Consider the following 26,941-nt stretch of genomic DNA (forward strand, 5'->3'; position numbering starts at 1 on the left):
CCCTCAGACATCCTCTCTTTTAGCCTCTCTGCCCAGGCCCTGTTGGAGGGGCAGTTGAGGGGAGAAGCAAATCAACAGTGCCCACCCTGCCCCCCTTCCTCTCCTCTTGTCAAAGACCAGACAAGGCTTTTTCCCCTTCCTTCTCAGCTCTGAATAGGCTCATTCTCTTTGGGAGACTGGCCCCCCTCAAGCCTCCTCCCAGGCGTGAGTTCTGACCCCCACTCCTCCCCCATCCCCACTCCCGCTGGCTCCGCCCTTGCTAGGCAGCCCACTAGGACCGAGCATTGTTTCCAGCCCCAGTTTCCTCCAGGAATCTGGGATGAGGAGAGGGACAGGAGTGCGGTAGGGGAGGTGGGATCTTTGTGGAGCCAGTTTCCGGATTTCTTGGAGGACTCTCCTCTGGCTGCCCTACAGGGGTCCCGGGAGAGGTGGGTTCCTGGCACCCTTGATTTGGGCCTCTGGAGCATAATGGGTGAAGCCAGAGCTTTACTGGCTCAGTTCCCATTCCCTCATAATCTCAGGGTTCTTCTGCAAAATGAGGAAAGAAAACACCTGCTTCCTCTGGCGCTTCAAGGACTTGGTGAGATGAGGAGTGTGGTTCTAGGGCAGAAAATGGCACAGAGAGGGGATCCAGTAAATGATGGTGCCACAGCAGCCTTCTTGGCTAGGTGAACCCTCCTAACATAAGAGCAGGAGAGGGTGAGACCTGCAGGTGAAGGGACATAGCTAACCCTGAGCCTAATACCCTGATGGTCTCTTCAAGGCTGCATCGGCACACACCCAGGTCCCAGCCTCCAGTGTGGGGCCAGCAAGGGGCTCTTGGAACCTGGTCAGTGCCTCTTCTTCCCAACGAGCTAAGAGGCTGTGGTTCTGAGAGGCACCTTGACTAGGTCTCAGGCTGTGTAAAGGGGTGAGAGTGAGGGGCTGGTTTTGCTGGTTGTTCATCTTTTTCCTCATTAGTCCTGAGACAGTCTGGGCAAATTTGTTAGGTTGTCTGAGCGTTGTTTCCTTGATCCTTACCCTTATCTTGACTCTAAATCTAAAGCTAATCCCAGAGGAAATAGGGATGTTGATGCCTATCCTGAAGGGCTGTTGTGTTCCCATGCATAGCAGTATTTCTTCAGTGTTTGTGACTATGATCTGAGGAATAAATCCACCATATGTCATCACCCAGTACACCCAGTACAACCCTGACCCACACTTACCCTTACTGCATGTGATGCACACAGGTCTTTTTTTTTTTTACTTTTTAAATTTATTTTATTTTTTTAAATTTTTTATTAAGGTATGATTGATATACACTCTTATGAAGGTTTCACATGAAAAAACAATGTGATTACTACATTTATCCATATTATCAAGTCCCCACCCATACCCCAATGCAGTCACTGTCCATCAGTGCAGCAAGATGCCACAGATCCACTATGTCTCTTCTCTGTGATACCCTGTTCTCCCCATGATCCCCCACACCGTGTGTACTAAACATAATACCCCTCAGTCCCCTTCTCCCTCCCTCCCCACCCGCCCTCCACACCCCTCCCCTTTGGTAACCACTAGTTCATTCTTGGAGTCGTGAGTCTGCTGCCATTTTGTTCCTTCAGTTTTGCTTCTTTGTTATACTCCATAAATGAGGGAAATCATTTGGCATTTGTCTTTCTCCACCTGGCTTATTTCACTGAGCATAATGTCCTCCAGCTCCATCCATGTTGTTGCAAATGGTAGGATTTGTTTCTTTCTTATGGCTGAATAGTATTCCATTGTGTATATGTACCACATCTTCTTTATCCATTCATCTACAGATGGACACTTAGGTTGCTTACATATCTTTGCTATTGTAAAAAGTGCTGCGAGAAACATAGGGGTGCATATGTCTTTGCACACAGATCTTTTCTATTCCATTCTATTTCCTTAAAAAAAAAGAAAAAGAAAAAAAGACTTCTCTTGGTTATCTAAATTGGTTTCATGGCTGACCTTCTAATAGAACCTGACCTGCAACTTGAAAATCATTGGTTAGAGCCAGAGGGGGACTTACCGAGATGTTAAAGACAGGTATAAGCTTCAGTTCCCGCATTTTAATGTATGTGTCTAATTTTGTATTCCTTTTCTTAAAGAGCATCTGCCAAGTTTCATAAGCTTCAGGCCCCACAAAAGCTGGATCTGTCCCAATATAACTAAACCTGAGACCATTTATTGAGCAATTACTATGTGGAGTGCTTCAGGAGCATTATTATGTCCTTTCACCTCCAGCATAGTATGCCAGATGCTATTTTACAAGTGAGCAAACTGAGACCCAGAGAGGCTTAGTCACTTGCCCAAGATTACACAGCTAATATGTACGGAGTGGAGATTTGAACCCAGGGCATTGTAATCCCAGAGCACCTCGTGCTCAACCCCCCTACTACTGGGAAAGTGCCTGCCTGTAACCATGCTCCAAAGATAGATGCAGCTTAAGAAATGCTGGTGTCCTTCATTCTCCAGCCGCAGTGGGTGCTACTGACCAGCACAGGTATGCTCTTGGCTGAGGCATTCCAACTAGAGTTGCCAGATTTAGAAAATAAAAGTAAGGATGCACAGTTAAATTTGAATTTCAGATAAACAATGAATAATTTGTTAGTTGTAAGTATGTCCCATGCAATATTAGTTGTAATTTCAAAAGGAGAAAAAAAGCCCTCCTTTCATCCCCCACCTCCACTCCACCCCCTACCGGGCTTTAAAACCAGGGTCAAGGGCTCCAGGTGGAATGCAGGGTGGGGAGGAATTGAACAAGCTAATGAAAGGCAAGGGACCCAGAGGAGACCTTGAATGAATTAGTTGCTGAGAAAAGAAACAAGAGGGACGTTTTTGGAAGGATTGCAATGGAGGTTCCTCCAATTTGATTCTCCCCAGACTTGTAGACCTCCTTAAAATCATGCTTTTCAGACTGGAGAGAGATAACTAAAAAATTCGAGAAGGCATGCCAGGGAGCCCCGGAAGCCGCATGTTAAACCCAACACCTCCCTCACCCTGACTATCAATTTTACTTGAGGATGTGGTGGGAAAACCATTACTTGGTATTAAAACAAATAGGTACGTGTTGGAGTAGGATGTAAGTTCGCCAGGAATGTTGAAGATAAAACCTGCGACTTACAAGTGAGTTCAGGATGGCAACGCAAAGCATTTGCCACAGGCTCCCGAGGGAGGGGGCGCCATGCCCCTACTCTGTTTTGGGGGGTTCTCCGTGGAGCCGGGCGAGAACTGCCGCAGGAATCCGGCGTCCGGGCGCTGGAAGGGACGCACCCCAGGCCTGCGCGGAGAGAGGGAGAAAGTGAAGCTGGGCGTTGCCACTCCCAGGGACTTGCTGGAATGCGGTTGGAGGGGGTGGGGGGCGAGCTGGGAGCGCGCCGGCTCTCAGTCCCTGGCGGTGAAGGAGGTGGAGGAGGAGGGCCGCCTTGAGGAAGTACAGGAATGGAGTAGTGGAGCCGAGGTTCTCCTCCACCGTTCCCAGGGCGCCGAGCGAAGTCCCCCGAGGCCGCCGCCCGCCCCTTCGCAGGGTGCCCTTTCCGGCGCCGAGCGCCCGGCCCCCTCGGCTCGCCGCGCCCGTGTTCGCAGCCTGGTCCGGCCGGAGCCATGGGGCCAGCGCCGCAGTGAGCACCAATGGAGCTGGCGGCCTGGTACCGCTGGGGGCTCCTCCTTGCCCTCCTGCCCCCCGGAGCCGCGGGCACCCAAGGTGGGTCTGGTGTGGGGAGGGCACGGAGCAGCGAGGGGACCCTGCAGCTCGCCACCCCCCGCCGAAGTCCCTGGGCATGCGGGGCAGAGGGGCCCAGAGTTCCCAAACCTAAACTTCGGACAGTCCAGGCGCTAGGAGTAGCTGGCCCTCAACAGGGAGGGAGGGGGCAAAGAAAAGGTGGGACGGGGGACAATTACGCCAAAGCCGCTCAGGATGTCCCATTCCAGAGACTGGTGCTTTCCAGACTCCGCGACGCTCCAGGAACTTGTCAAAAAGTTCAGAAAGTTTTCCCTCAAAGGGTGTACTGCATGTGTGTGTGTGTGTGTGTGTGTGTGTGTGTGTGTGTGTGTGTGTGTGTGTGTGTGTGTGTGTGTGTGTGTGTGTGTGTGTGTGTGTGTGTGTGTGTGTGTGTGTGTGTGTGTATGTACTGGATGGAGTGTGTGACTGCATGGTGTGTGTGTGTGTGTGTGTGTGTGTGTGTACTGGATGGAGTGTGTGACTGCATGGTGTGTGTGTGTGTTTTCTCCTTGAGCCTCCCTTCTGCTCTCTCCCCCATCCCCTTCCCTCCTTCCCTCGGCCGGTTGGGTTTAGTTCCTGCAGCTGCAGGCAGGACTGGAGTGCGGAGGGGGGAGGTGAGGAAAGCAACCCGTCCAGCCAGAACCGGGCAGGAGAGGGTGGCTAGTCGGACTTCAGAGTTGCCTCGCGTTTGAGTCTGGGTCGGGGGAGGGGGGACACATTTGTTTTGAACAAGTTTCTTTAAGGCCAGCTCAGGAACTGTGTGCTTTTTGACTTTTGGGGAGCATGGTCCAGGGAGGGGTGATGGTGGGTTCCACCTGGTCTGGGGCATAACGTCGAAGAGTTCCAAGGGAGGGATTCCTGGGCAGTGGGGTCGGGGAGTAAGAAACAGGGCCAGATTGGGGTATGCAGAGGGCTGGGTTGCTTTGCCTTTTCCTTCAGGCTGTGTGGGGGGGAGCGTGTTGGGGGGTGGGCAGTGGGGCCCTGCCCCACCTTGCCCCTCTGTATGCCGTGACGGTTAAGGTCAATGTGTCCTGGGAATAACGTCTGTGCCAGGCACTGTGCATGGTGTTTTGCATGCATTCCCTCTTTTAATCCTCAGAACCACCCCGTAAGAGAAGTACTACTAGTATTCCCATTTCCAGGTGAAAACCTGGGCTTGGAGAGGTTAAGTAGCAGCGAGTAAGCAGTGGGTCCCAGATTGGACCCCAAGCAGTGTAACCTCCACAATCATACTATAATCTGCCTTGAACAGTGGTGGACACTGCTCTGTGCATCATGGGATTGTGCGGGAGACAAAACAAGAGAGTTCTGGAAGTAGTGGGTGGTCTCTATAGGTCAGGGAGGGAGGGGTGTTGCCCCCCGAGGGCCCCTCTGTAAGAGCATCGCTGTGCTGTCTGAGGGGTGTCTCTTGCTAGGCTGTTAATTGAGTTGTGTGGTTTGTGTGTTTGTGTGTCTGGGTTTTGTGTTGCCAAACAGCCTGTTTCTCTGCTGACTTAGGGACTTGGCTGAACTCTGCCCTCTCAGGGCACTCCCTCAAGGTGCTGGCCCAGATCTGCTGTAAACAGCGGGAGGTGGCCCCATGCCTTCTCTTTGAGGAAGGAGGCCCTCCTTTCTCTAGAGCCCAGCCTTCCAGTCTGTTTCCCAGGTGGGCATCTTCCTCCCTGACCTTTGGCAGGGAAGGGTGAGGTCAGGCTGAGCTGCTGCTCTCCTCACTGGGGCCTGCCAGCTGAGCAGGTGGGGTGTGGTGGGGTCGTGGCAGTGCTGGGGTTTGAGGGGTTTTTTTTCCCCCGCCAACGACTAGGGCCTTCTTAGGTCTTTCTCATCTGTCAACCTGCCTGCTGGGTGCAGAGAGAGATGTGCAGAAAATGGTTAAAATAGAAGCATACCACCCAGCTGCCTCTGGCACCCCCATTATATCTCAGGGCTGAGGGCTGGGGCAGGAATGTGGGGGGGAAGGGAAGATAGAGTGGGGGAGGTCCAGAGGGTCAGGATTGTGCTTAGATCTTTTCTTAAGAGGTCAAGGTTTTATAAAGTGCAGTAAACGCATCTTTTTATCTTACAGAGCTCATATTTTAATTCTCAAATAACTCTCTCAACAGGCTCCTTCCTCCTTTTTACTGTACTTAGGGAAACTACCTTATTTTAATATTAAAGAAAAAACAATTGAAAAGATAGGATCAAATGTAAAAAGAGAATATACAGTGCATTCCAAATACAACACACTTTTCATTTTCTCTTGGTTCAGTTACCCATCCTCCTGCTATATGAATCTCCCTTGTCCTTAGCTTCCTATATGCCAGCTTCTTATCCACAGACAGTTTCATTTCATCTTTGGAATAATCCTGTGCGGTAGGTGCACAGATGAGAAAACTGAAGTTCAAAGAAATGAAGAGACTTGAGGCTTCTTAATGACCCAGTAATGTCCAGGGCATTTTTGGACTAATGAGGAGGCATTAAGAGTCAGTGGAAGTCTTACTGTATTCAACAGGAATGGGTTGAGCAAAGCCTCCAGGGCAGCCAGGAGGCCAGATTGGGGGAGAGGTGCTATCCTGTTACTCAAGTGAATGACCTCCCTTATCTAGGCTATAAAAGTGGGGTGGGCTGGGGCCCCCTGAAGTCCCCTCTTGATATGGATTCCTGTCCCTCCCTGTCTAGCCCAGATCTGCCTTCTTCTTGGGTCCTGCTGACCTAGCAGGGGATTGAGGGGGGCAGAGGCCAGTGGGACCTCACCGCTCTGCGTGCAGGAAAGAACTGGAGCGGGAGCATGAGGAACCAGTGTGGGGTTGTAGCTGTGCCTGCCCCTGGATGCTGGAATGATCTGGAAAGAGGTCCTCCTCCCTACCCTGGGTCTGTGGGGGAGCCCCAGTGAGTGCCAGCTCCATCTATGGCTAGGCTACCTTCCTTCCCCACCCCTGGGAAGAGAGTCTAGGTAGGGTGAGGGGTGTGTGCTTTCTCAAGGAGTGGGAGAATTATTATAGCCAACGTTTGTGTTGCCACAACTAAGTTTACAAAGCCTTGTCATATTTACAGTCTGCTTTTTGATTCATTATCTCATTTAACTTTCTGTAGAGAGGAAGAGTTGTTATTGTTTTATTATCCCCTCTTTACAGCCAAGTTCAGGCCAGTAAATATTCACGGAGTGCTTACTAAGTCACAGGCACTGCTGGGCATAGAGATGAATCTGATTTGTCCTCTGCCCTAAAGGTCCAGGGACTTACTCAAGGTGACACGGTGAGTGGCCCAGCTAGGCTTCTGGTCTAATGACCCTGAACCCAGACCCTGGTCTGATATCAGGCCTGATAAACCAGGTGTGTGTGGTGGGTGATTCCTGGAGTCTCCAGAATAGGCTCTGGTCCTGTGGGTCTTGGGGAGGGGAGCTTGGGGATGTAGGTTGTGTTCCTGTAAACCAAAGGAAGGTTGGCTGTCATGCTGGTGAACAAGAGAACAGCTGGGGCTAAAGCCTGGTAGGGAGAAGGGAAGCCACTTGAGAACACCCCAAAGCTGAGACCAAGTGCTGACCATGAAAGTCCAGCTGGAGGGACGTGAGGGATCCTGATGAGCTTCTGAGCAGAGGGATGGACACCATGATCTCAACTGGTCTCTTTTGGTTTGGAGACTCTTGATTGGACCTCATTCATTCATTCATCCAGCCAACGCTTACCCTGCGCCATGTGTGCCCTGCCCTGGCTCTGGGCTGGTCCTGCCTCACACTGATTTGGCCCCATAGAGCTGAAGGTTGGGGCTCCTGAGGAGCAGATGTTGTGGACAAAGAGTTCCCCTATGTGGAACAGTACTTCCTACCTCCCAAGAAAATCAGTGGGTGCAGGATGATGTGAGGAATGGGGAGGGAGAGATTGGTGAGGAGATGGGGGAGTGGGAGGGAAGCCTAGGTAGGGGAGGTCTCCCTGGGAGTAGGTCTCAGGGTATACCACTTTGACCACCCGTTGCAAACACTTAGAGTCTTAATCAGACTCCATTCGGCCACAACAAAACTCAGTAGTGGGGCGGGGCTACCACTCTTTGTAGTGCTCAGCCCAGCCCAGAGCTTGCGCTGTTTATCAGTGACATCAATAGAGTTGGTGTATATTTACCTTTGCGTGGGGTGCGGGGGCAATTTGTGTGTGTGCAGTGAGGCTTAGTGGAAGGAATGTGGGATCTAAAGTCAAGACAGGAGGCCCCAGGCCAACTCCTGCCTCCATCGCTCACAAGCTTTATGATCATGGGGGTATAATCCCTGTCAGTCTCATTTTCCTTCTTTGCAAAATAGAAGTTGTAGCCCCAGCTTCTGGAGGATGTTACCAGGCTCTAAGCCACAGTGCCTGCTGGGCACACAGTAGGCGCTCAGTTAATGAGAGTTACTGCGGCTGCTCCCAGTATTCCCATTGTTGTTGTTTTCCTATTGCCTGGCTGCCGCAGCTGGTGTCCCTTGGAGGCGGCAACGGGCCGCAGGGGGTGGAGATGGCCCCTGCCCCAGCTCTGCCGGTCCCTGTCCCTGTCTCCGGCTTGGGCCCGGGCCTTGGGGTCCGGGCTTGGAGACAGCTGTGCCTACAAAGCAGCTGAAGCTGCAAGCCTGGGGGAGGTCCTGGCAGTGGGGCGTTATTTTGGGCCTGGCCTGCCACCCCTTGCTCCTGTTTCTCTTGAGAGTCTGGGGGGAGGGACCCTTGAGTTCTATTTCTGGCCCCTCCTCACCCTCCCTCTTTGCTTCCTTCCCTGTCTGTCTAGAGGGGTGGGAACAGAGACCACTCTGGGTGTTACTGGGAGGTTGGCAGCTCATGGCCACTGGCCCAGGTAGGACCTCTGGGGCTTGCACCACCAGCCTTTTCCCAGCTTTATAGAGGCAGGGATAACTCTTACTATCCCTAGGATTTGACCTTAGGCTCCAAGTTGCTGGAGCCCTGGCATCAGACCTCAAAGCAGCTGGTGTGCTGTCCCCCTGAATCTGCACGTAGTCTGCGGGGGGTGGATGGCAACCAGCAGGAAGTCCAGGCAGCTCAGGCACCTGTGGGCCTGTGCACCTGGGGGTGCCCTCCACCCACCTCCCCTGGCACACCCTCCTGGGCAGGACGCACCAAGTGATTCATCTTCTCACTGGAGCAGAAAAACAGGTTCAACTGGGCACTTTAATCTTCCCCCTGCTGGCAGGCATAGTGCCAGCTGCCTCCCAGAGTGCCCCCTCACCAGGTGCTTTACTCCTGCTGGTGCCCCTGGACTTGGTGGTTCCTTCTGGTCTCAGGGACACACAGCGAGGCTCCAGGTAGCTGCAGTTTAAGTTCATCTTGATGCCCCTTTGCTGACGGTTGGCACCAGGCAGGTACACAGGACTGACGTAGTGCCCCTGTGGCAGGAGTTTCGTGGCATAGATTCTGCCAACTGGTTCTGGAGTCTTGCCCTGAGGAGGCAGTGAGGGCGAGGTGTCAGTGTAGGAGCCGTTGGAGTAGGCATCATTCTGGCCTGGGATCTGCGCCAAGTTGGGGTCCAATCCTCCCTTTTTCTGACTGGGGGAATCCCAGAGGTCCCTGCAGTGACCAGCTCCCTGGTGGTCCCCATGCCCCAGCTATGAGTCCAGTGGAACCTCCTTTTCCACTTTCCGGGTGGCACTGAGGAGGTGGGTATCCCTTGCCAGGAGGTTGGCATGTGGGTGGTGTTGGAATGGGGTGGGGAGAATGTCCTGGGTTTGTTTGCTTGGGCAGGGGGCAAGGGGCATCCAGAGGATTCATGATTCATCACCACTCTTGGGGGATTTTTACCCCTTGGCCGTGAGTCGTGCCTTTGGGACAAAGGGAGGCTTTCTTTGCCAGCCAACACCCTGAATTGGCCAGGCAAGCTCCCTCAGGCTGGCATAGTGGGGCCCCCTCTGGATGCTCGGGATGGGCCAAGTCAGGAGCCTCAACTCCAATTTCCCTCCTCTTCCCAAACTTTCCGTTGCTGCTGCACCTTCGGCAGGTGCAAGGGACATGGGAGGTGGGATCCCTCAGCTGTGTTGTCCTGCTGTCTGAGATCCACGACTCGGGGGAGTGGGAGTGGAGGAGGCATCCAGGTTGGAATGACCCATGGCCTCCCTCCTCCCAGTGTGCACCGGCACAGACATGAAGCTGCAGCTCCCAGCCAGTCCCGAGACCCACCTGGACATGCTCCGCCACCTCTACCAGGGTTGTCAGGTGGTACAGGGTAACCTGGAGCTCACCTACCTGCCTGCCAGTGCCAGCCTCTCCTTCCTGCAGGTGAGGCCCGTGGGCAACTGAGCCAAGCCCTGCCTCCAGTTGAACTGAGCCCTCTGCTTATAGATTGGTGATAGAAGAGGTACCTCTGTCCTGTGTCTTCTCTTGCGGTTCCTTAACTGGGAGGTCCTTTCTGATGTCTAACCTCTGTCCTACTGCAAGACCAGTTGAGTCCCTGTCTGTAATGTGGCTGCCCCGTGGACATCTCTGGGTGAAATACATCCTTTGCTAAATTTTTTGCCAGCAAGCTCACTTCCCTCTGTTCCAGCTGCCTCATCCACTGTCCCTCTCCTGCCTGGAGTAGTGAAAGGGCTGGCGGGAGATGTGGATTCTGAGTCCAGTTCTGCCAATGTGACTGTATTCTAGGCTCTTGGCTTCACTGGGTCTCAGTTTCCCCAACTGTATATTGGGAGCAATACACATGCTTTGATTCTCCCTCGGGGCCCATTTTGAAGATTTAATTGGAAATGTACATGAAAGGGTCATGAGCAGGAGTGGAAACCAGCCTGCTAGGCTGAGTCCATGGTGCCCTGGAGTTGGGGCCCCGTGTATGATGCTTAGTCTGCAAACCCCAGACATCACCTCCTCCAAGCCTTTCTTTTTACAAATGAGGAAACTGCGATGCAGAGAGGGTGAGGCACTTGCTCACAGTTTACAAAGTGCTCCCCCCACCATTATCTTTCTTGATCATACTAGCATCTGGTTTGGGGAGGTAGGGAGGAGCCTCAATCTCCATTTTGTGCACGAGGAGGCAGAACTACTCAGTGATTGGGGACCTTGCCCAGGATCCCCAAGCACTTGGTAACCTGGAGGAGGTCTAGGGGGGGATGGTAGTGTTCTAGGGCCCAGGCCCGTTTCAGCCCCATGCTACCTTGTCCCCCTGCCCCAGGATATCCAGGAGGTCCAGGGCTATGTGCTCATCGCCCACAACCAAGTGAGACAGGTCCCGCTGCAGAGGCTGCGAATCATACGAGGCACCCATCTCTTTGAGGACAACTATGCCCTGGCCGTGCTTGACAATGGAGACCTGCTAGATAGTGCCACCCCCGCTACAGGGGCTGCCCCGGGGGGACTGCAGGAGCTGCAGCTGCGAAGCCTCACAGGTGGTCATCATTAACATTGAAACCTTCTCCTGGGTTTTGAGAGCTGACTGGGGCTGTTGCGGTGCTTTGTGTGAATTAGAACTGAAATCCCTTCTGGGTGCATGCACGTGAAGCTAGTGAGGATTAGAGAAGGATTTCCCTCGCTTATGCCAGCCCACACAGTTTGATGATTAGGATGCAGGCTGGGTTTGGGGTAGGGCCAAAAGGTGCTAAAGGCGTCTGCTCTGAACCCCAGGGACCCTGGGGTGTGTTGAAGAGGCCCACTTCCCTTTTAGAAGGCAGTGAGGGCCCACGGGAGGGCAGAAGGTAAGAGGGAAAGAAGCCCTGGTTGTTGCCTGCCCCGCAGAGATCTTGAAGGGAGGGGTCTTGATCCAGCGGAACCTTCAGCTCTGCCACCAGGACACGGTTTTGTGGAAGGACATCTTCCACAAGAACAACCAGCTGGCCCTCACGCTGATAGACACCAACAGCTCACGGACCTGTAAGCCACGTTCCTCCCCGCCTGCAGCTTTCCCTTTGCCAGACAGCCCACTGACCCCAAGCTCCAGGCTGACATCTCTCCCACCCGTGCCACTGCACTAACACTACCCATTTCCTCTTTCTCTGTTCCCCTGCCAGCTCTGTTCCCTTCATCTCTGTGGTCCCCTGTCCTGCCTCCTGCTTCTAGACTGTGCCTCTGCTTGGAGTCCTCTTCTCCCGCCTGGGTTCCCTGCAGTGTGTGTTCTGCCTCCACGTCTCCAACTCTCACCATCTCAGTTTTTCTCCCTAGGCAAACCCTGTTCTGCAGCTTGTAAGACCTCCCACTGCTGGGGAGAGACTTCTGAGGACTGTCAGAGCTGTGAGTCTTGGGGAGGCCGAGAATTCGGGGGCAGGGACTGGGAAGAGTAACACTGACGTGGGAGGGGGCTGACAGCGGGCCTTGGGTGTCCTCCCAGAGGCAGGAGGTCTCCCCAGAAGGTGGTGCTGCCGAGGGTCTGCACCTGGGCTGCCCCCCAGCCCTCATCCTGCCCTTTGCCCAACAGTGACGCGAACTGTCTGTGCCAGTGGCTGTGCCCGCTGCAAGGGCCCGCTGCCCACAGACTGTTGCCATGAGCAATGTGCTGCTGGCTGCACAGGCCCCAAACACTCGGACTGCCTGGTATGTGTCCCCCGGGCCCTGCCCCTCAGGGCTGCACAGGGAGGGGCACCCTGCATCGTACTGCACTCTTGAACCTTGCACACCAGGGAAAACAGCCTGGTGACCACCCGCTGCCTGTCCCCCCAGGCCTGCCTCCACTTCAACCACAGTGGCATCTGTGAGCTGCACTGCCCAGCCCTGGTCACCTACAACACAGACACGTTTGAGTCCATGCCTAACCCTGAGGGCCGTTACACCTTCGGCGCCAGCTGTGTGACCACCTGTCCCTGTGAGTGCCAAGGAGAAATAGTTTTAGTGGCTTTGCTGGGGAGGTTGGTTTACAGAATGGGAGCATATTGTATTGTCTGCTCCTTGCTCAGAGAGCTGGTCCTGATAGTGGGTGTTGCGCTGCCCCGTTCTTTCAGCCGCTCAGGAGCGGGTGGCAGCAAAGAGGAGCAGCTGAGACCCGCCCGGGCTCTGGAGCCAGACTGCCTGGCTTTGAAACCTGGCTCTCCACTTACTAGTGGTAGTGTCTAGTTTGCTGTGTCTCAGTTTCCTCATCTGTAAAATGGGGGCAAAAATAGTCTTAACCTCAGAAGGTGTTATAAAATTTGAGCGAATTAATACTTGTAAAACCTGACACCTAAGCACCCCAAAATGTTCATGTTTTTCTATAGCCTAGATAGATTGGAGCTTTAGTGAACAGCTCCCCTACTTATGGATGGGCATTTAGGGACTGGCCTTGGGCCTGAGGACCTTTTTCCACTTCCTGTGGGAGAGAGAGTGGGCTCTTAGGCCCTGGTTGTACCCTCCTCACAGTGGCTCTACAAGGGCACAGTCAAGACTATTTGGGTTCAAGTCCTGGCTTCTCCACTTAATATCACAATGACCTTGAGTAATTTACATAAAACCCTGTGCTTCAGTTTCCCTTTGGGCAAAATAGGAATCTAACAACACCTATCACATAGGTTGTTGGGAGGAGTACATGAATGCCAAGCACTAAGGCATACCATCAGGGCACTTCCATATTGGTTGGTAGCATTGTTACTGTACTACCTGAGCATCGTGACACTGCTTGTGGGGGAGCATGAAGGGCCAGGGCACATGCACTGATGGTTCCCATCTCCTCAGACAACTACCTGTCTACGGATGTGGGGTCCTGCACCCTGGTCTGTCCCGTGAACAACCAAGAGGTGACATCTGAGGATGGAACACAGCGGTGTGAGAAATGCAGCAAGCCCTGTGCCCGAGGTACCCACTGGCCACCTGCTGTGCCAGGCTTCAGTTCCTGTCCCTCTACACACCCAGCATGGCCCAGCCCACTGCCCCATCCTCAGGCCCTCCTGGGACCCAGTCCTTTGCCCTCACTGTCTCTGCCCCTTGGCCCTCCCTAGATCAGTCCCACAAGTCCCCCCTTATCTCCTGCTAGTGGGGGGAGGGCACACGTGGCCCAGGAGGGGATGGTGGACAGGACCCAGGAGTTCAGGTTATGGTGCTCCATCTGGGGGTGGTCAGTGCTGGTATGGGGGCTGAGGTGACCCCCTCACTCCCTCCCCACAGTGTGCTATGGTCTGGGCATGGAACACCTGCGGGAGGTGAGGGCAGTCACCAGTGCCAATATCCAGGAGTTTGCTGGCTGCAAGAAGATCTTTGGGAACCTGGCATTTCTGCCAGAGAGCTTTAAGGGGTAAGGCAATGAGAGTTAAGGACAGGCACAATGTCCAGAAGCAGCATCCAGGTAGTCACTGAATCCTGAGCACCCAGAAGTGTCAGCAGGTGACAGACCAGAGGGAGTGGGGACTTGGGGGGATGTTCATAAGTGACATGTTATCCATGAATATGCACTTGTGTGGAGGTCAAGCCTCCAGATAAAGTAAAATTCCTGAGTTCGTAGTAGCTTTATTCATAATGACCCCCACCTGGAAATAACAAATGTTATCAGTAGGTGAATGGATAAGTAAATGGTGGTATATCTATACAATGAAATTCCCAGCAATAAAAAGAAAAAGAAGCAAACTACAGATACATGCAATATGAATGAGTCTCAAAACATTATGTTAAAGTGAAATAAGCTGGACAAGAGAGAAGCCACACTATGTGGTTCATTTTTTCTGGGGCTCTAGGCAAAACCACTTTCTGGTGACCAAAGTCAGAACAGTGGTTGCCTCTGGGTGGGGGAACTGGAAAGGGACACAGGAAATTTCTTTGGGTGTTGGAAATATTCTGTATATCAGTTAGGGTGGTGCATACCCAAGGGAATGCATTTGTGAAAACTCATCCAATTGTACACTAAAAACCTGCATTTTATTGTATGTGAATTATACTTCAATAAAATCATGTGTTTAAAAAGGAGAAAATTCCCTTCAACATATTGCTCCCCCTCTATTCCCCTTTCCAGGGGAGACCACATTAACAGTTTGTATGTGTTCTTCCAGAACATTGATACATACATAGACACATCACAGAGAAACATAGTTTTAGTAATTTGGCTGGGGAGGTCGGCCTATGGAAACAGAAACATATTTATTGTCTACTCCTTGCTTTGGAGAGCTGCTTACAGCAGTTTGGGTCAAACTGCCTAGTTCTGTAAACAGCTGTGGAGCAGGTAGCAGGTAGCAGTCAAGAGCCCAGACAGCCCTGGTTTGAAACCTGGCTCTATCACCTGCCAGTCCTGTGAACTGCTTACTGTGCCTGAGTTTCCTCATCTGAACAATGGGGGCAAAAATAGTCCTAACCACCTAAGGCGGTTATAAAGTTTGAATGAGCCAGTATTTGTAAACTCTTAGAACAGCACTTGGCAGATAGTACATACTCCTAAATGTTAGTTTTTCCTCTATAGTCTGGGTAAATCAAGATCATATTTAACAGTTCCCTATTTACTGATGGGTATTTGAGTTGTTTTCAGTTTTCGCTCTTACAAACAGTCCTGCCTTACATGTGCCTCTGGGAACGGGGGCCAGTGACTCTCTGTGCCATATTCCTAGAAGTTGGAGTTTTAGATCAAAGGGTATAAACACTGTTTTGGTAGATCCTGCCAAACTAGGGCCTGGGCTTTGAAGCTTAGGATGGGAACACCCAGGCTTGATGGGCACAGGGTTGAAGTGTACTCATTAATGGAGGGGAGAGCGGAGGAGGGTGCTAGGGCCAGCTCCAGGGGTCATGCCCATACCTTCCTGGCCCTGCTCACTCGACTCCTAATCCTCCTCCTAGGGACCCAGCCTCCAGCATGGCTCCCCTGCAACCTGAGCAGCTCAGAGTGTTTGAGACTCTGGAGGAGATCACAGGTGGGCTCTGCCTCTATCGGGCTCTGCTGCTCTGTCCTGCTCTGTCCCGCTCTGCAGGGGCTGGGGTTCCTTGTCCTGTCTCCACACCCCAGGATTCCCCCTGTGCCTGCAGGTTACCTGTACATCTCGGCATGGCCAGACAGCCTGTCTAACCTCAGTGTCTTCCAGAACCTGCGAGTAATCCGGGGACGACTTCTGCATGAGTGAGCACAGGGGAGGGGGACTGCCAGGGGAGGGGGGCCTGCCAGGGAGGCCGTGGAGAAGCTTTGGGCAAGGTGGGTACTTCTGTTCCCCAGGGATTCCAGCAGCAGCCCTTACGTGGGAGTTTGCAGTGTGCTGGGACAGGATGAGTGGTCAGGGCAACCCTTGCCCATCTGGGAGGGGGCAGCAATGTGCTACGTAGCCTGCAGCCAAGCACTGCTCCTCCCACAGTGGTGCCTACTCACTGACCCTGCAAGGGCTAGGCATCAGCTGGCTGGGGCTGCGCTCGCTGCGAGAACTGGGCAGTGGCCTGGCCCTCATCCACCGCAATGCCCACCTCTGCTTCATACACACGGTGCCCTGGGACCAGCTCTTCCGGAACCCCCACCAGGCCCTGCTCCACAGTGCCAACCGGCCAGAGGATGAGTGTGGTAAGACAGGGAGCCCAGTGCTGCATGATCCCCCTCTGCCAGCACACAGGAGTGCCTCTAGCAGCAGCAGTTCAGGACTTGTACAGACTGCCTGTCCATGGTGCACTGTTCTTGACGTAGCTCTGGCTGGCTTGGCCTGTTGGTGTGGCTTCCAGCTGGTCCTGCCACGCTGCCTTGGCATCTCTCCCTTCCCTTTCCTCTCTGCTTCTGGGACCTTAGAACTCTTTGCCTGAATTGCCCAGCACCTATCTCATCCTCTAGCCCAGAGCCACGCTTACAGTCTCTTCCCCTGGTTCAGCTGGACCTGGAGTCTTCTTTAAGAGTCCCTTCTGTTCCTTCTTCCTCATGGCAGTGGGTGAGGGCCTGGCCTGCTACCCACTGTGCGCCCACGGGCACTGCTGGGGCCCAGGGCCCACCCAGTGTGTTAACTGCAGCCAGTTCCTTCGTGGCCAGGAGTGCGTGGAGGAATGCCGAGTACTGAAGGGGTATGTGAGGCAGAGGAGGGGGCAGCTGGAGGGGTGCACAGCAGCCCCCTCCAGACTCACTTCCCAGCCAATGCCTCTCTCAGGCTCCCCCGGGAGTACGTGAAGGACAGGGACTGTCTGCCGTGCCACCCTGAGTGTCAGCCCCAGAATGGCTCAGTGACCTGCTTTGGATCGGTGAGGTGCTGGTGGGCTCAGCTGGGTGGAGGGACTGCCAGGGACCTGCTAAATATCCCTGGAGAGGGTTCCGAGCTCAGGCCTGAATAGCAGGAGGGCGGAAGGAGGTGAGGATGCTGCGGACTGCAGGAGTTGAGCAGTGGACCCTGAGACCCTTCAGACGTTGCAAAGGTCCCAGGGAAGCCTGTGCTTGTGGCTGTGCCACGCTGGTTAGAGCTGTGGCCTAGGCATCAGGCTGGATGCCAGTTCAGGCCCAGCTTTCAGCCTTGGTTTGCTCACTTGTAAAATGAATATTACACTAGATGAGGGATGTAGAAAGAATTAACTTAAAAACACAGTGAGCCTGGGCAAGGCTGTCTATACATTAGTTACTCTTCTTCCTTGCTGCTGTCCCTTGGGTAGTACACTCCCCTCCTAGGCCTCTTCGTCTGGAGCTCCTGGCCTGGGCATCAATCTTTGCAGGTGGGGAGCTGGGTGAAGAGCAGGGGTGGCAGACAAGGCAGGTGTGGGGTCATGCCAGGAGCAGGGTGAAAAGTGTTACCAAGTAGCTGTGGGAAGCACAAAGGGGGGACCCAAGGGCTGCTGCTGCTGCCCTGGGTGAGTCGGTGCCAGCCCCCCACAACCCTTCCTCCCCTCCCAGGAGGCCGACCAGTGTGTGGCCTGCACCCACTACAAGGACCCTCCCTTCTGTGTTGCTCGCTGTCCCAGTGGTGTGAAGCCTGACCTCTCCTTCATCCCCATCTGGAAGTTCCCAGATGAGGAGGGCATGTGCCAGCCATGCCCCACCAACTGCACCCACTCGTGAGTCTGAGGGCCTTTTCTGCAGAAAGGAGGGCTCTTATTGTAAAACAGGGACAACTCTGCTTTTGCTTACCTTGAGACTCTTAATTTTTCATCTTCTTTTCACAAAAGTAACACGTTATTAAAAATTTTTTAATTGAAACATGACACGAATGAATATCACTAGCAAATCTGTCCCCGCTATTACTAATATTTTTCCTCCAGTTGTTTTTTTCTGAGCACATTCTTTTTTTTTTAACTAAAATGGGATCGGAGAGCATACATACTGTTTGCAAATTGCTTTTTTCCATTTAAGAGAATCTTGCCATGTTTTTCCATGTCCTAACACCATGATTTTCTATTTTTTCCCATTTAGTTGTCCTCAACTACACATTTCAGCAGGATAAAAATATAAACATCGCAAAGCAAATGTGCCCTTTTATTCTGTTCCCCCATCCACCCGGTTGCTCCCCTCCCCAGGGAGAACCATCAGCTACACTGGTGTGTGCACCCTCCAAGCTTGTCTCTACTTATTTACCTAAATTAGTACTACATTTGTATTAGGTTGAGTCATAGAAGATGCTGTTTTTGCAGGTCAAAAATGGTCAAGAGATGGTAGTTTCATAGTTTGACTCAATATATAATGAGTTTTGTTTTTGTGTGTGTGCATTTTTTAATGTAAATGGGGTCAGACTCAACATATTCTGCTCTTTGCTTCTCCCCACACTGTGCCCCACTTATTATATCGTGGAGGTCTAGTGAGTACACATGGGTCTACCTCCTATTTTTTGAAAATACTGCCTGCAGCATGGTTGTAGTAGTAGTTAACCATGTCCCTGTTTGAAGGAGATTGATTGAGCTTGTTTTTTTCTTTTCTCTTCTCTTTCCTTTCTTTTTCTTTTTTAGTTGTTGTGCATAAGCTCCATGTACAATGAGCGGCTTGTACATGCCCCCTAGTGTACAGGTGTTGGCATTTTTCGGGTATATCCTGAGATGAGGAACTGCTGGTCACAGACATTATTTAATAGGTATTGCCTAATGGTCCTCTGCAGAAGTTGTGTCAGTCACAACCCCAGCCTTCCTTTATGGAGGGAATGGCTGAGTGTTTAGGCTTGAGGCTCCTCCGGGTGCTCCCTACCTCTGCCCACCACAGAGAGGTGAATGTCCCCCGCAGGGGAATGGGATGCAGGTTCACAGGACGGAGAAGGAATCCTCTTGTGGGGTGGTAGAAAGAGCGCTGGTGACCTTGCGCCCAGTGTATGCATTTGTCAAATGGGGACAATGACCCACCACACCCACCTCCTGGGTTGTTGTGCGGCTGGAGTGAGCCCAGGAGGCGGTTCCCAGCCTTGTTGACAGGACTTTCTTTCCTGCAGCTGTGTGGACCTGGATGACAAGGGTTGCCCTGCCGAGCAGAGAGCCAGGTCAGCGTGGTCCGCAGGACCTACCCCATGTTGCCCCTCAGTCCCCCACCAGCCCCTGGGTGGTCATTTCTGCGGGGAGGGGAACTCCTGACATGAAACATGTCCCCTCCCAGGCCACTCTTCCACTATTGATCATCCTTCCAGTTTGTTCCAAGTGGGTGGAGGACCTGCTCAGGATGCTTAGGGAGTGAGGAATAGGAAAAGATGGCAGACACCCAGGCTTCCCCTCTCCTGAGTAGCTGGATGTCTCATAAGGGACCCAGGAGGTGTTCAGTTCCCTGGGCCCCAAGGAAGTACAGATGCAGCATTGATGGGAAGCAATGAAGTGTTAGGGGCTTGGGAGGTCTCAAGGAGGAGGAGGAGGTGGCATTTGTGCCAGGCCTTGAAAGAGGGGTAGATATGTCACTTGTATTAGGGGAGAGTGACCAGGTGGCACTGTAGGAGAGGGGTCAGGAGAATAGAGGATGTGTTTGTTCGAAGGTTCTGGACTGGTGGGCCATTAAGTACACACAGATAAGAGAGTCAGGTTAGGGTCTGATCTGGAGGGCTTCCCTCATCACAGGGCTGCAGGGTTGGTCTTGATTTCTGGGCAGTGGGGAGCGTTGGGAAGGGATTTGGGGAGGAAAACAGACTGGAGTAGGTCTTAGGCAATCATTTGTCCATGGACCAAGTGCTCATTAGAGGTCTGAGATGTGCCAGCCCTGGGCTAAGCGAGGAAGCCAGATGGGTGACAGCAATGTATGGTCAACATTCAGGAGCAAGTCTGTCCCAGGATGAACTGAGTCTGGGAAGATGGTCCTATGGAGAAAGGGTGGTCCAGGCAGAAGTAACAGCATGTGCAAGACTGGGAGGTGTGGAAAATATGACCTATGGTTGAAGAATTTGGCTAGAACTTCAGAGTCACTGGGTACACATTCCTGGGCCCTGCCCTTATCACAATCAGAATCTGGGGGTGGGGCTTCAGACTCGTGCATATTACCAAGTTCCCTGGTGATTTTTGTCAGGAAGCTTGAGAATTTGGGGTCAGAGCCATGGGCAAGAGCATAGGCAAGTTGGAGATGTGAGTGGAGAGGGCTTTAAATGCCCAGCAAGGAGTTTGGACTTTATCCTGGAGGCATCAGGGGGCCAGGGGAGGTTTCAGAGTAGGGAAGAGAGAATCAGAGCCTGTAGGTCATCTTCCAACTTCCCTTTCCAAATGCCAGTGACCTTCATGCCCCTGCGTGGGGCTCTGTCATCCCTCCTGCCCAAGACTGGTCCCCAACCCCTGACTCTGGCTCCCGCCCCCAGCCCTGTGACATCCATCATTGCTGCTGTGGTGGGCATTCTGCTGTTCGTGGTCATAGGGCTGGTCCTGGTCCTCCTAATTAAGCGAAAGCGGCAGAAGAACCGCAAGTACACGATGCGGCGGCTGCTGCAGGAAACTGAGGTGAGGTGGCCTGGAGGTCTGAAGGCCTGGGGTCTGCGGCGCAGCCCCGACCACTGACGCACACTCCCTCCCCGCAGCTGGTGGAGCCGCTGACGCCTAGTGGAGCAATGCCCAACCAGGCTCAGATGCGGATCCTGAAAGAAACAGAGCTGAGGAAAGTGAAGGTGCTTGGATCTGGAGCTTTTGGCACAGTGTACAAGGTCAGGGGTGGCCAAAGTGCGGGGTGGGCGGGCTCCGGCTGCGTCGGGGTGTGCCCAAGAGTTCTACTGGGGGAGACAACCAAGAGCTGGGGGCGGTGCTGTTTGGTAGGGCGGTTACAGAGACTGGAAGGAAGGGAAAGGGAGTGGGGAGTGGGGCTAAATGGTGACCTTGGGCTCAATAGCAGGCTTGGCTCAAGGCTGGGGAAGGGTACCAGGGGCACAAGTAATGACTTTCTAGAGGACTGCAGGTTGGATTTGGCCGGCCCGCTTGTGCTCACACCGTCCTCTTTCTGCCCAGGGCATCTGGATCCCTGATGGGGAAAATGTGAAAATCCCAGTGGCCATCAAAGTGTTGAGGGAAAACACATCCCCCAAAGCCAACAAAGAAATCTTGGATGTAAGTCCCTCCACCCTCTCCGTCTGGGAGTACAGGAGGGATCCCCCTGGCGGCAGCTGTTGGCTGTGGTCTCTTTCTCTCTCCGCTGGAGCTTGGGGAGACACTTTGTGATTCCCAAATCCAAACTCAACCTCTCCGGTCTGTGAGCCATGTTTCTGGTCAGTGCTGGATGGGGCCAGGCTGGGTGAGGGTTCCCAGTCACACCTCAGTGCTCAGGAGGGGTGTGTGGTGGTTGGGGGTTTGTGGTTTCCCCTACCCTCTCAGTGTTTACCCTTGCCCCCAGGAAGCATATGTGATGGCTGGCGTGGGCTCCCCATATGTGTCCCGCCTCCTGGGCATCTGCCTGACATCCACGGTGCAGCTGGTGACACAGCTTATGCCCTATGGCTGCCTCTTAGACCACGTCCGAGAACACCGCGGGCGCCTGGGCTCCCAGGACCTGCTGAACTGGTGTGTGCAGATTGCCAAGGTATGCAGTTAGGGGCCTGGGCTCTGCAGGTGCTTTGGGAGCAAGTCTGTGACTCCACACAGGGCTGGGGTGGGGGTGGGGTTCCTGGGAGAGAGTGGTCAGAGTGTGGTCTACGTGGTGCCTCTGGTCCTAGGGGATGAGCTACTTGGAGGAAGTGCGGCTTGTGCACAGGGACCTGGCTGCCCGGAACGTGCTGGTTAAGAGTCCCAACCATGTCAAGATTACAGACTTTGGGCTAGCACGGCTGCTGGATATTGATGAGACGGAGTACCACGCAGATGGGGGCAAGGTTAGAGGGCGCAGAGTGAGGCAAGGTGGAATGGGGTTTGGCCACAACTCAGAATGGCCATCTTCGTAGCACACCTAGTTTGAGGACTTCCTCCTCCGCTGTCCCAGGTGCCCATCAAGTGGATGGCATTGGAGTCCATTCTCCGCCGGCGGTTCACCCACCAGAGTGATGTGTGGAGTTATGGTATGTGGTGGGGAGGGTTGGGGGTGGTGGACAAGGAGCCTTGGACCTTCGGGGGTTGTTGATGGAAGGATGAGAGCTGGGATGGAAGAATTAATGAAGACACCTTGGCATGAATGTGAGAAGGAAGGAAGGGCTGCTGGCGCCTCAGTCTGCTCAAAGTGCTGGTGCACTTCCCAGGAATTGGGAAAAGACGGGGTAACTCCTGCCCTGTGGCATCGCATCCCTTCCCTCCTTCTCTCATGGTGCCAGGCTCTTGGGCACAGCCTCTGGGGCTCAGCACACTAAAGCTCCCTCTGGTCTCCCTACCTCTTAACCCCATCTCTGCTCCAGGTGTGACTGTGTGGGAGCTGATGACTTTTGGGGCCAAACCTTATGATGGGATCCCAGCCCGAGAGATCCCTGACCTGCTGGAGAAGGGGGAACGGCTGCCCCAGCCCCCCATCTGCACCATTGATGTCTACATGATCATGGTCAAATGTACGTGCTGAGCTGTGCTGGCTGCTTGGAGGAGGGGTGGGAGGTCCTGTATAGAAGGGCCTGTAACGGGCACGGGAGGGGGCCGAGAGCAGGATGTATGTGGCCTCTGGTATGGTTAAAGGAGCCTCAAAGGGTCTTGCTTCCCTTTCACAGTACCAGTCCTGAGGGGCTCTAGAGGACTGACCAGTCTTGAGACTCATATGCAAACTAAAAAGGGGAAACTAGTAGAGTTTCTTAAAAGTTCTGGCTCAGGACCAGAGTCTGGTATCTTTTCTCAACTGACTGAGGGCTTTAGACACTAGTAGCGGATGTCTAAAGCAGACTGGAGAGTGGGGCCAGGGCTGCCCAAAGGCTGCAGCCAGAACTGGGGTGCTGAGCTTCCTCGTGCCCCCAGGTTGGATGATCGACTCCGAATGTCGGCCAAGGTTCCGGGAGCTGGTGGCCGAGTTCTCGCGCATGGCCAGGGACCCCCAGCGTTTTGTTGTCATCCAGGTACTGGGCCTTTCCCCTGCACCCCTGCCTGTGACTAGAGCGTCTCCCGCAAAGGGTGGGGAGATGACTGCAAGCCCAGCCCTTGCCTGGCCGGTCATAGCTCTTGTCCCCCCCGAGCTTTCCTCGGGGGGCTGCATGGTGGGCTGCACAGAGGCTGCCCTGCTGCTTCTCTTCTTCCCAGAATGAGGACTTGGGCCCTTCCAGCCCCTTGGACAGCACCTTCTACCGCTCGCTGCTGGAGGATGATGACATGGGGGACCTGGTAGATGCTGAGGAGTACCTAGTTCCCCAGCAGGGCTTCTTCTGCCCAGACCCTGCGGCCGGCGCCGGGGGCACGGCCCACTGCAGGCACCGTAGCTCATCCACCAGGGTCAGTGCTCTCAGTCACACTGCGGTGGGGTTACCTCCCCACCCCTAGTGAACTGGGGTCCCTTTCTCTGATGTCCTCCTCAACCGTCACCTCATGGACACCCTTTATCCTTAAGGAAAATGCCTACTGCCTTCTAACCCATGACCCATTGTCTCCACGGTGACTGTGTCAAAGCCCACAAGTGACCTCTGTTTTATCTCCTGTCACCTCCCATGGAGTCTCCATCCCAGATCCATGAATGACCCCCATCATGACTTCTCTTGTCTCCAGAGTGGTGGTGGTGAGCTAACGCTGGGGCTGGAGCACTCCGAGGAGGAGGAGCCCCCCAAGTCCCCACTGACACCCTCAGAAGGGGCTGGCTCTGATGTGTTTGATGGCAACCTGGGAATGGGGACAGCCAAGGGGCTGCAGAGCCTCCCCCCACATGACCCCAGCTCTCTACAGCGTTACAGCGAGGACCCCACAGTACTCCTGCCCCCTGAGACTGACGGCTACGTTGCCCCCCTCACCTGCAGCCCCCAGCCTGGTATGGAATCCATGCCCAAGCTGAGCGAATGGGAAGTGGGAGAGTTGGGGGTGCTCAGCCAGGGACCACTGTGGGGACAGTGGTGGTAGTTGGGACACGTAACTTCTCTCCTCTAACAAGCCCCCTCCTCTCGCCCTTTCAGAATATGTGAACCAGCCAGAAGTTCGGCCACAGCCCCCCTCACCCCTACAGGGCCCTCTGTCTCCTTGTCGACCTGCTGGTGCCACTCTGGAAAGGCCCAAGACTCTCTCCCCAAAAACCCTCTCCCATGGAAAGAATGGGGTTGTCAAAGACATTTTTGCCTTTGGGAGTGCCGTGGAGAACCCTGAGTACTTGGCACCCCGGGGCAGGGCTGCCCCTCAGCCCCACGCTTTACCAGCCTTCAGCCCAGCCTTTGACAACCTCTATTACTGGGACCAGGACCCATCAGATCGGGGCTCTCCACCCAGCACCTTTGAAGGGACCCCTACGGTGGAGAATCCTGAGTACCTGGGCCTGGATGCGCCAGTGTGAGCCGAGAAGCCAAGTCGCTGAGGCCCTGCTGAGCCCTCAGGGAGTGGGGAAGGCCTGACTTCTGGCCTGCATTGGGACAAGGTGGGGAGAGGGCCCTTGGACCACATCCAGGAGAGCGGGCTGTGCCAGGAACCTTCCTTCCTACTCCAATTTCCAGGGTGCTGAGAGGGCCCCAGGCTGGAGGAAGAGGGGGAAGCCCTGGGAAGTCTTCATTAACTTTGGAGCCCTGCCCCAGCAGCCTCGAGGGTCCAGTGGATGCCATGCCTTGCTCTCCTTCCAGATGCTTGGCACTGAAGGACTTAGGGAAACTGAGCCTAGAAGGGGACGAGACCTCAAGGGAGTGTCTGGGATCAAGAGCAACCCATTCAGAGACTGCCCTGAGACCTGGCTTCGGCCCCAGGAAGAAGGGAAGGGGCAGAAGCACCCACACACAGTTCTTGTACGGAGTGTGGCTTCTTGTTTCTACTTAGATTGTTTTGTTTTGTTTTTTTAAGAAGAAATAGGACTTGGGAGACTAGATATTATGGAAAGGAGGGTCTCTGGAGTTGGGGAAGGGATATCCCTTCTTCACACCCAGTTTCTCCATTTGAAAATATATTTTGGAAAACGGCTGGGCACCAGCCTGTGTCTGGGGGTAGCTCTGCGTCCTTTATTGTTCACCTCCTGACTTATACTCAGTTCATCTTTTCCTGGAGGGAGTGGCTAGGAATCTTCAGAAAGCTCAAATGAGGAGCCTATCTTCCAGTTTCCCGGCTTTGTGTTGGGAAGGATCTGGGAATTGGGGTTCTGATCTGTGAGCCCTTTGATAACCAGAGCATTCTTGCTTAGAAAAAAAAAAGGAACTAAGGCCACTCACCAGAATGGGGTAATTTCCATTTTTGGGTAGGGGGAGTTGGGGGAGGGGTGGAGGGAAGAAGAGGCTGTGTCTACTCTGTGACTCATTTCCCTGGCCTTGGCTATGAGATCATTGAACTTGAAGTAGGTATGCAGAAAAAGCCACTGTGGTGGTATACAGGCTGGGTTGGCCTCTTGGCCCCCAACCTCCCCCATATACACTCCCAAACTGGACATAAAACACACTAGTTGGCACAGGTGTTTGTAGTGCCACTTTATTGTTAATAGTTAACATTGCCTAGGACTAGTGGAAAGTAACTTAGAACAGTGGTGGCGTCTGAGAGTTATGAGTAAGCTGGAGAAGGGAGTGGGCTTTAGTGGACCCGGATCCTAGGAAGGTATCTAAGGTGGCTGTGCAAATGCGCATGCCGAGAGAATCTCTCTCCCACCACTAAGACTACAGAAGTTTGTGTTTTCCTCCTGGTACCCAAAGGGGCAAAGTGGAGGCTTGGGTCTCAGCTACCAGGAGCCAAGTGAAGGGAAAGAGGCAATAGGGAGTCCTCAGCAGGACCAAAAGGAAGACCAAGGCTGGATTCCAAACAACAGAAACCCAGAATCATGTGTAGTCACAGGATGACACAGGGAGGCCGGCTGTTGGTGATCTTTTCTAGGGGTTCTCCGTTACTGGCTCTTCGGATGGCCTCAATGAGCTAGAGGGCAGAGATGTGGAATGGGATGATGCACTGTAGGGGTAGGGTGAACTAGGGGTCCTCCCAACATTGCAAATACTCACATCTTTCTCATAAGGAAAACCCCCATTCTCCAGCTTGGAGAACACCAGCTGTCCATTGATCTCAATCTCAAAAGCCCCTGTTATTTAAAAAAAAAAAGGTCTGCTGAGAACAAAAGTCAGAGGAGGGCTCCATACTCCTTAGACTTCACACAGGCTGTTTCGTGTCTCCCACTTTACCCATTAGAGACTCCTGTGGTTATTTAAGCCATTTCCCAGTCGTGGGTCAAGCCAGTGGAATCTGAGGGAGGGGTCACCTGTGTATCCTTCATTGAACTTGGCTTCGTAACTCAATGAAGGGCTCTCTCCCCTCCAACCCTGCACTCCTGCAGTCTCAGTGTTTGTTCCCTACAGTTTTCGTCTGTGATCTATACTCATCTATAGAAGGGGACTCGAGTTGGCTGGATATTTTACTATGTGCCAGACACTGCTGGACACTATATAAAACAGTGCCGGAGCTAGAAAGTGGTATAGCTGGGATTTAGAACCCTGACTCAGCAGGTGTTCTGTGGGCCTCACCTGTGCCCCCGAGACGCGACTCGATCTCAATGCCAGGATACTGCTCCTTCACGGCACTCGCCAGCTCCAGGTAGGTCGCCTCGAAGCCGCAGGGTTCACTAGCGAGAAGACACCCGGAGCCCATTTGGGTTTTGGGGAGAGGGGCCTGCCGTGGACCCACCCCTGTCCGTCCCGAACCCCTTCCCAGCCGGAGCAGCTCACCAGTACTCCACCACAATGCGGACCCCACTGCCCGGTTCGATCTCCCCGGGAGGGGGCGCTACAGACGCCGGCCCCTGCTCCCCGCTCATTGCTGTAGGCTCCGATCTGGCCGTGGCTTCCGGGTGTGGCGTGACGCCGCGGGCACATGACGGGGCGGGGCCGCAAGTACGTCCAGGCGCCCCCTGCAGGCCGCGGCTGCTATTATCCCCACCTTGAGGGCTCCGGGTTCGGCGGACCGTTCAAGATCACCTCTGGCCCTGTTTTTCAGAACGCCGATCTTGTCCCGCACCTGGTGTCCTTATTTAATCTAATGG

General features: G+C 53.8%; 2 protein-coding genes and 1 long non-coding RNA gene across 7 annotated transcripts; 1 reads left to right on the forward strand and 2 right to left on the reverse strand.

The window, feature by feature from the left end:
* Positions 1 to 1,537: 1,537 nt before the first annotated feature.
* LOC130683573 (uncharacterized) lies at positions 1,538 to 4,008 on the reverse strand. Of its 2 annotated transcripts, none has more exons than XR_008997374.1 (3): positions 3,904 to 4,008; positions 3,128 to 3,283; positions 1,538 to 1,907 (listed from the first exon to the last, which is right to left on the reverse strand). It is a non-coding gene; the product is annotated as an uncharacterized LOC130683573 (long non-coding RNA). The 2 variants fall into 2 exon arrangements; XR_008997375.1 differs by having other exon boundaries at positions 1,538 to 2,532.
* ERBB2 (erb-b2 receptor tyrosine kinase 2) lies at positions 3,173 to 24,910 on the forward strand. 4 transcript variants are annotated; one of them, XM_036930555.2, is made up of 27 exons: positions 3,409 to 3,706; positions 9,794 to 9,945; positions 10,832 to 11,045; positions 11,392 to 11,526; positions 11,815 to 11,883; positions 12,068 to 12,183; positions 12,310 to 12,451; positions 13,294 to 13,413; positions 13,723 to 13,849; positions 15,373 to 15,446; positions 15,559 to 15,649; positions 15,879 to 16,078; positions 16,431 to 16,563; positions 16,647 to 16,737; positions 17,378 to 17,538; positions 18,894 to 18,941; positions 20,229 to 20,367; positions 20,445 to 20,567; positions 20,866 to 20,964; positions 21,248 to 21,433; positions 21,567 to 21,722; positions 21,830 to 21,905; positions 22,236 to 22,382; positions 22,777 to 22,874; positions 23,056 to 23,244; positions 23,515 to 23,770; positions 23,913 to 24,910. In XM_036930555.2, exons 1-27 carry the CDS (start codon positions 3,634 to 3,636, stop codon positions 24,281 to 24,283), a joined length of 3,786 nt encoding a protein of 1,261 aa, XP_036786450.2. In that variant the 5' UTR covers positions 3,409 to 3,633; the 3' UTR covers positions 24,284 to 24,910. The 4 variants fall into 4 exon arrangements, with proteins under 4 accessions (XP_036786448.2, XP_036786449.2, XP_036786450.2 ...); XM_036930553.2 differs by lacking the exon at positions 9,794 to 9,945 and having other exon boundaries at positions 3,173 to 3,706; XM_036930556.2 differs by lacking the exon at positions 21,567 to 21,722.
* A 461-nt stretch (positions 24,911 to 25,371) lies between these two features.
* On the reverse strand, positions 25,372 to 26,861 carry MIEN1 (migration and invasion enhancer 1). Its single transcript, XM_036930564.2, has 4 exons — positions 26,628 to 26,861; positions 26,427 to 26,524; positions 25,911 to 25,987; positions 25,372 to 25,827 (listed from the first exon to the last, which is right to left on the reverse strand). Exons 1-4 carry the CDS (start codon positions 26,714 to 26,716, stop codon positions 25,744 to 25,746), a joined length of 348 nt encoding a protein of 115 aa, XP_036786459.1. The 5' UTR covers positions 26,717 to 26,861; the 3' UTR covers positions 25,372 to 25,743.
* Positions 26,862 to 26,941: the final 80 nt, after the last annotated feature.

The sequence above is a fragment of the Manis pentadactyla genome, chromosome 4 (genome assembly GCF_030020395.1).
Source record: "Manis pentadactyla isolate mManPen7 chromosome 4, mManPen7.hap1, whole genome shotgun sequence".
NCBI classification, from domain to species: domain Eukaryota; kingdom Metazoa; phylum Chordata; class Mammalia; order Pholidota; family Manidae; genus Manis; species Manis pentadactyla.

What these genes read in the sequence shown, in the direction of transcription:
- MIEN1 (XM_036930564.2), bottom strand. Translation starts at nt 26,716, where the DNA reads ATGAGCGGGGAGCAGGGGCCGGCGTCTGTAGCGCCCCCTCCCGGGGAG. An exon ending in GTCGCGTCTCGGGGGCACAG is followed by an intron (nt 25,988 to 26,426) that starts GTGAGGCCCACA and finishes TTTAAATAACAG; the next exon opens with GGGCTTTTGAGATTGAGATC. An exon ending in GTTTTCCTTATGAGAAAGAT is followed by an intron (nt 25,828 to 25,910) that starts GTGAGTATTTGC and finishes TCTGCCCTCTAG; the next exon opens with CTCATTGAGGCCATCCGAAG.
- ERBB2 (XM_036930553.2), top strand. Translation starts at nt 3,188, where the DNA reads ATGCCCCTACTCTGTTTTGGGGGGTTCTCCGTGGAGCCGGGCGAGAAC. An exon ending in CGGAGCCGCGGGCACCCAAG is followed by an intron (nt 3,707 to 10,831) that starts GTGGGTCTGGTG and finishes CCCCTGCCCCAG; the next exon opens with GATATCCAGGAGGTCCAGGG. An exon ending in CCAACAAAGAAATCTTGGAT is followed by an intron (nt 20,965 to 21,247) that starts GTAAGTCCCTCC and finishes CCTTGCCCCCAG; the next exon opens with GAAGCATATGTGATGGCTGG.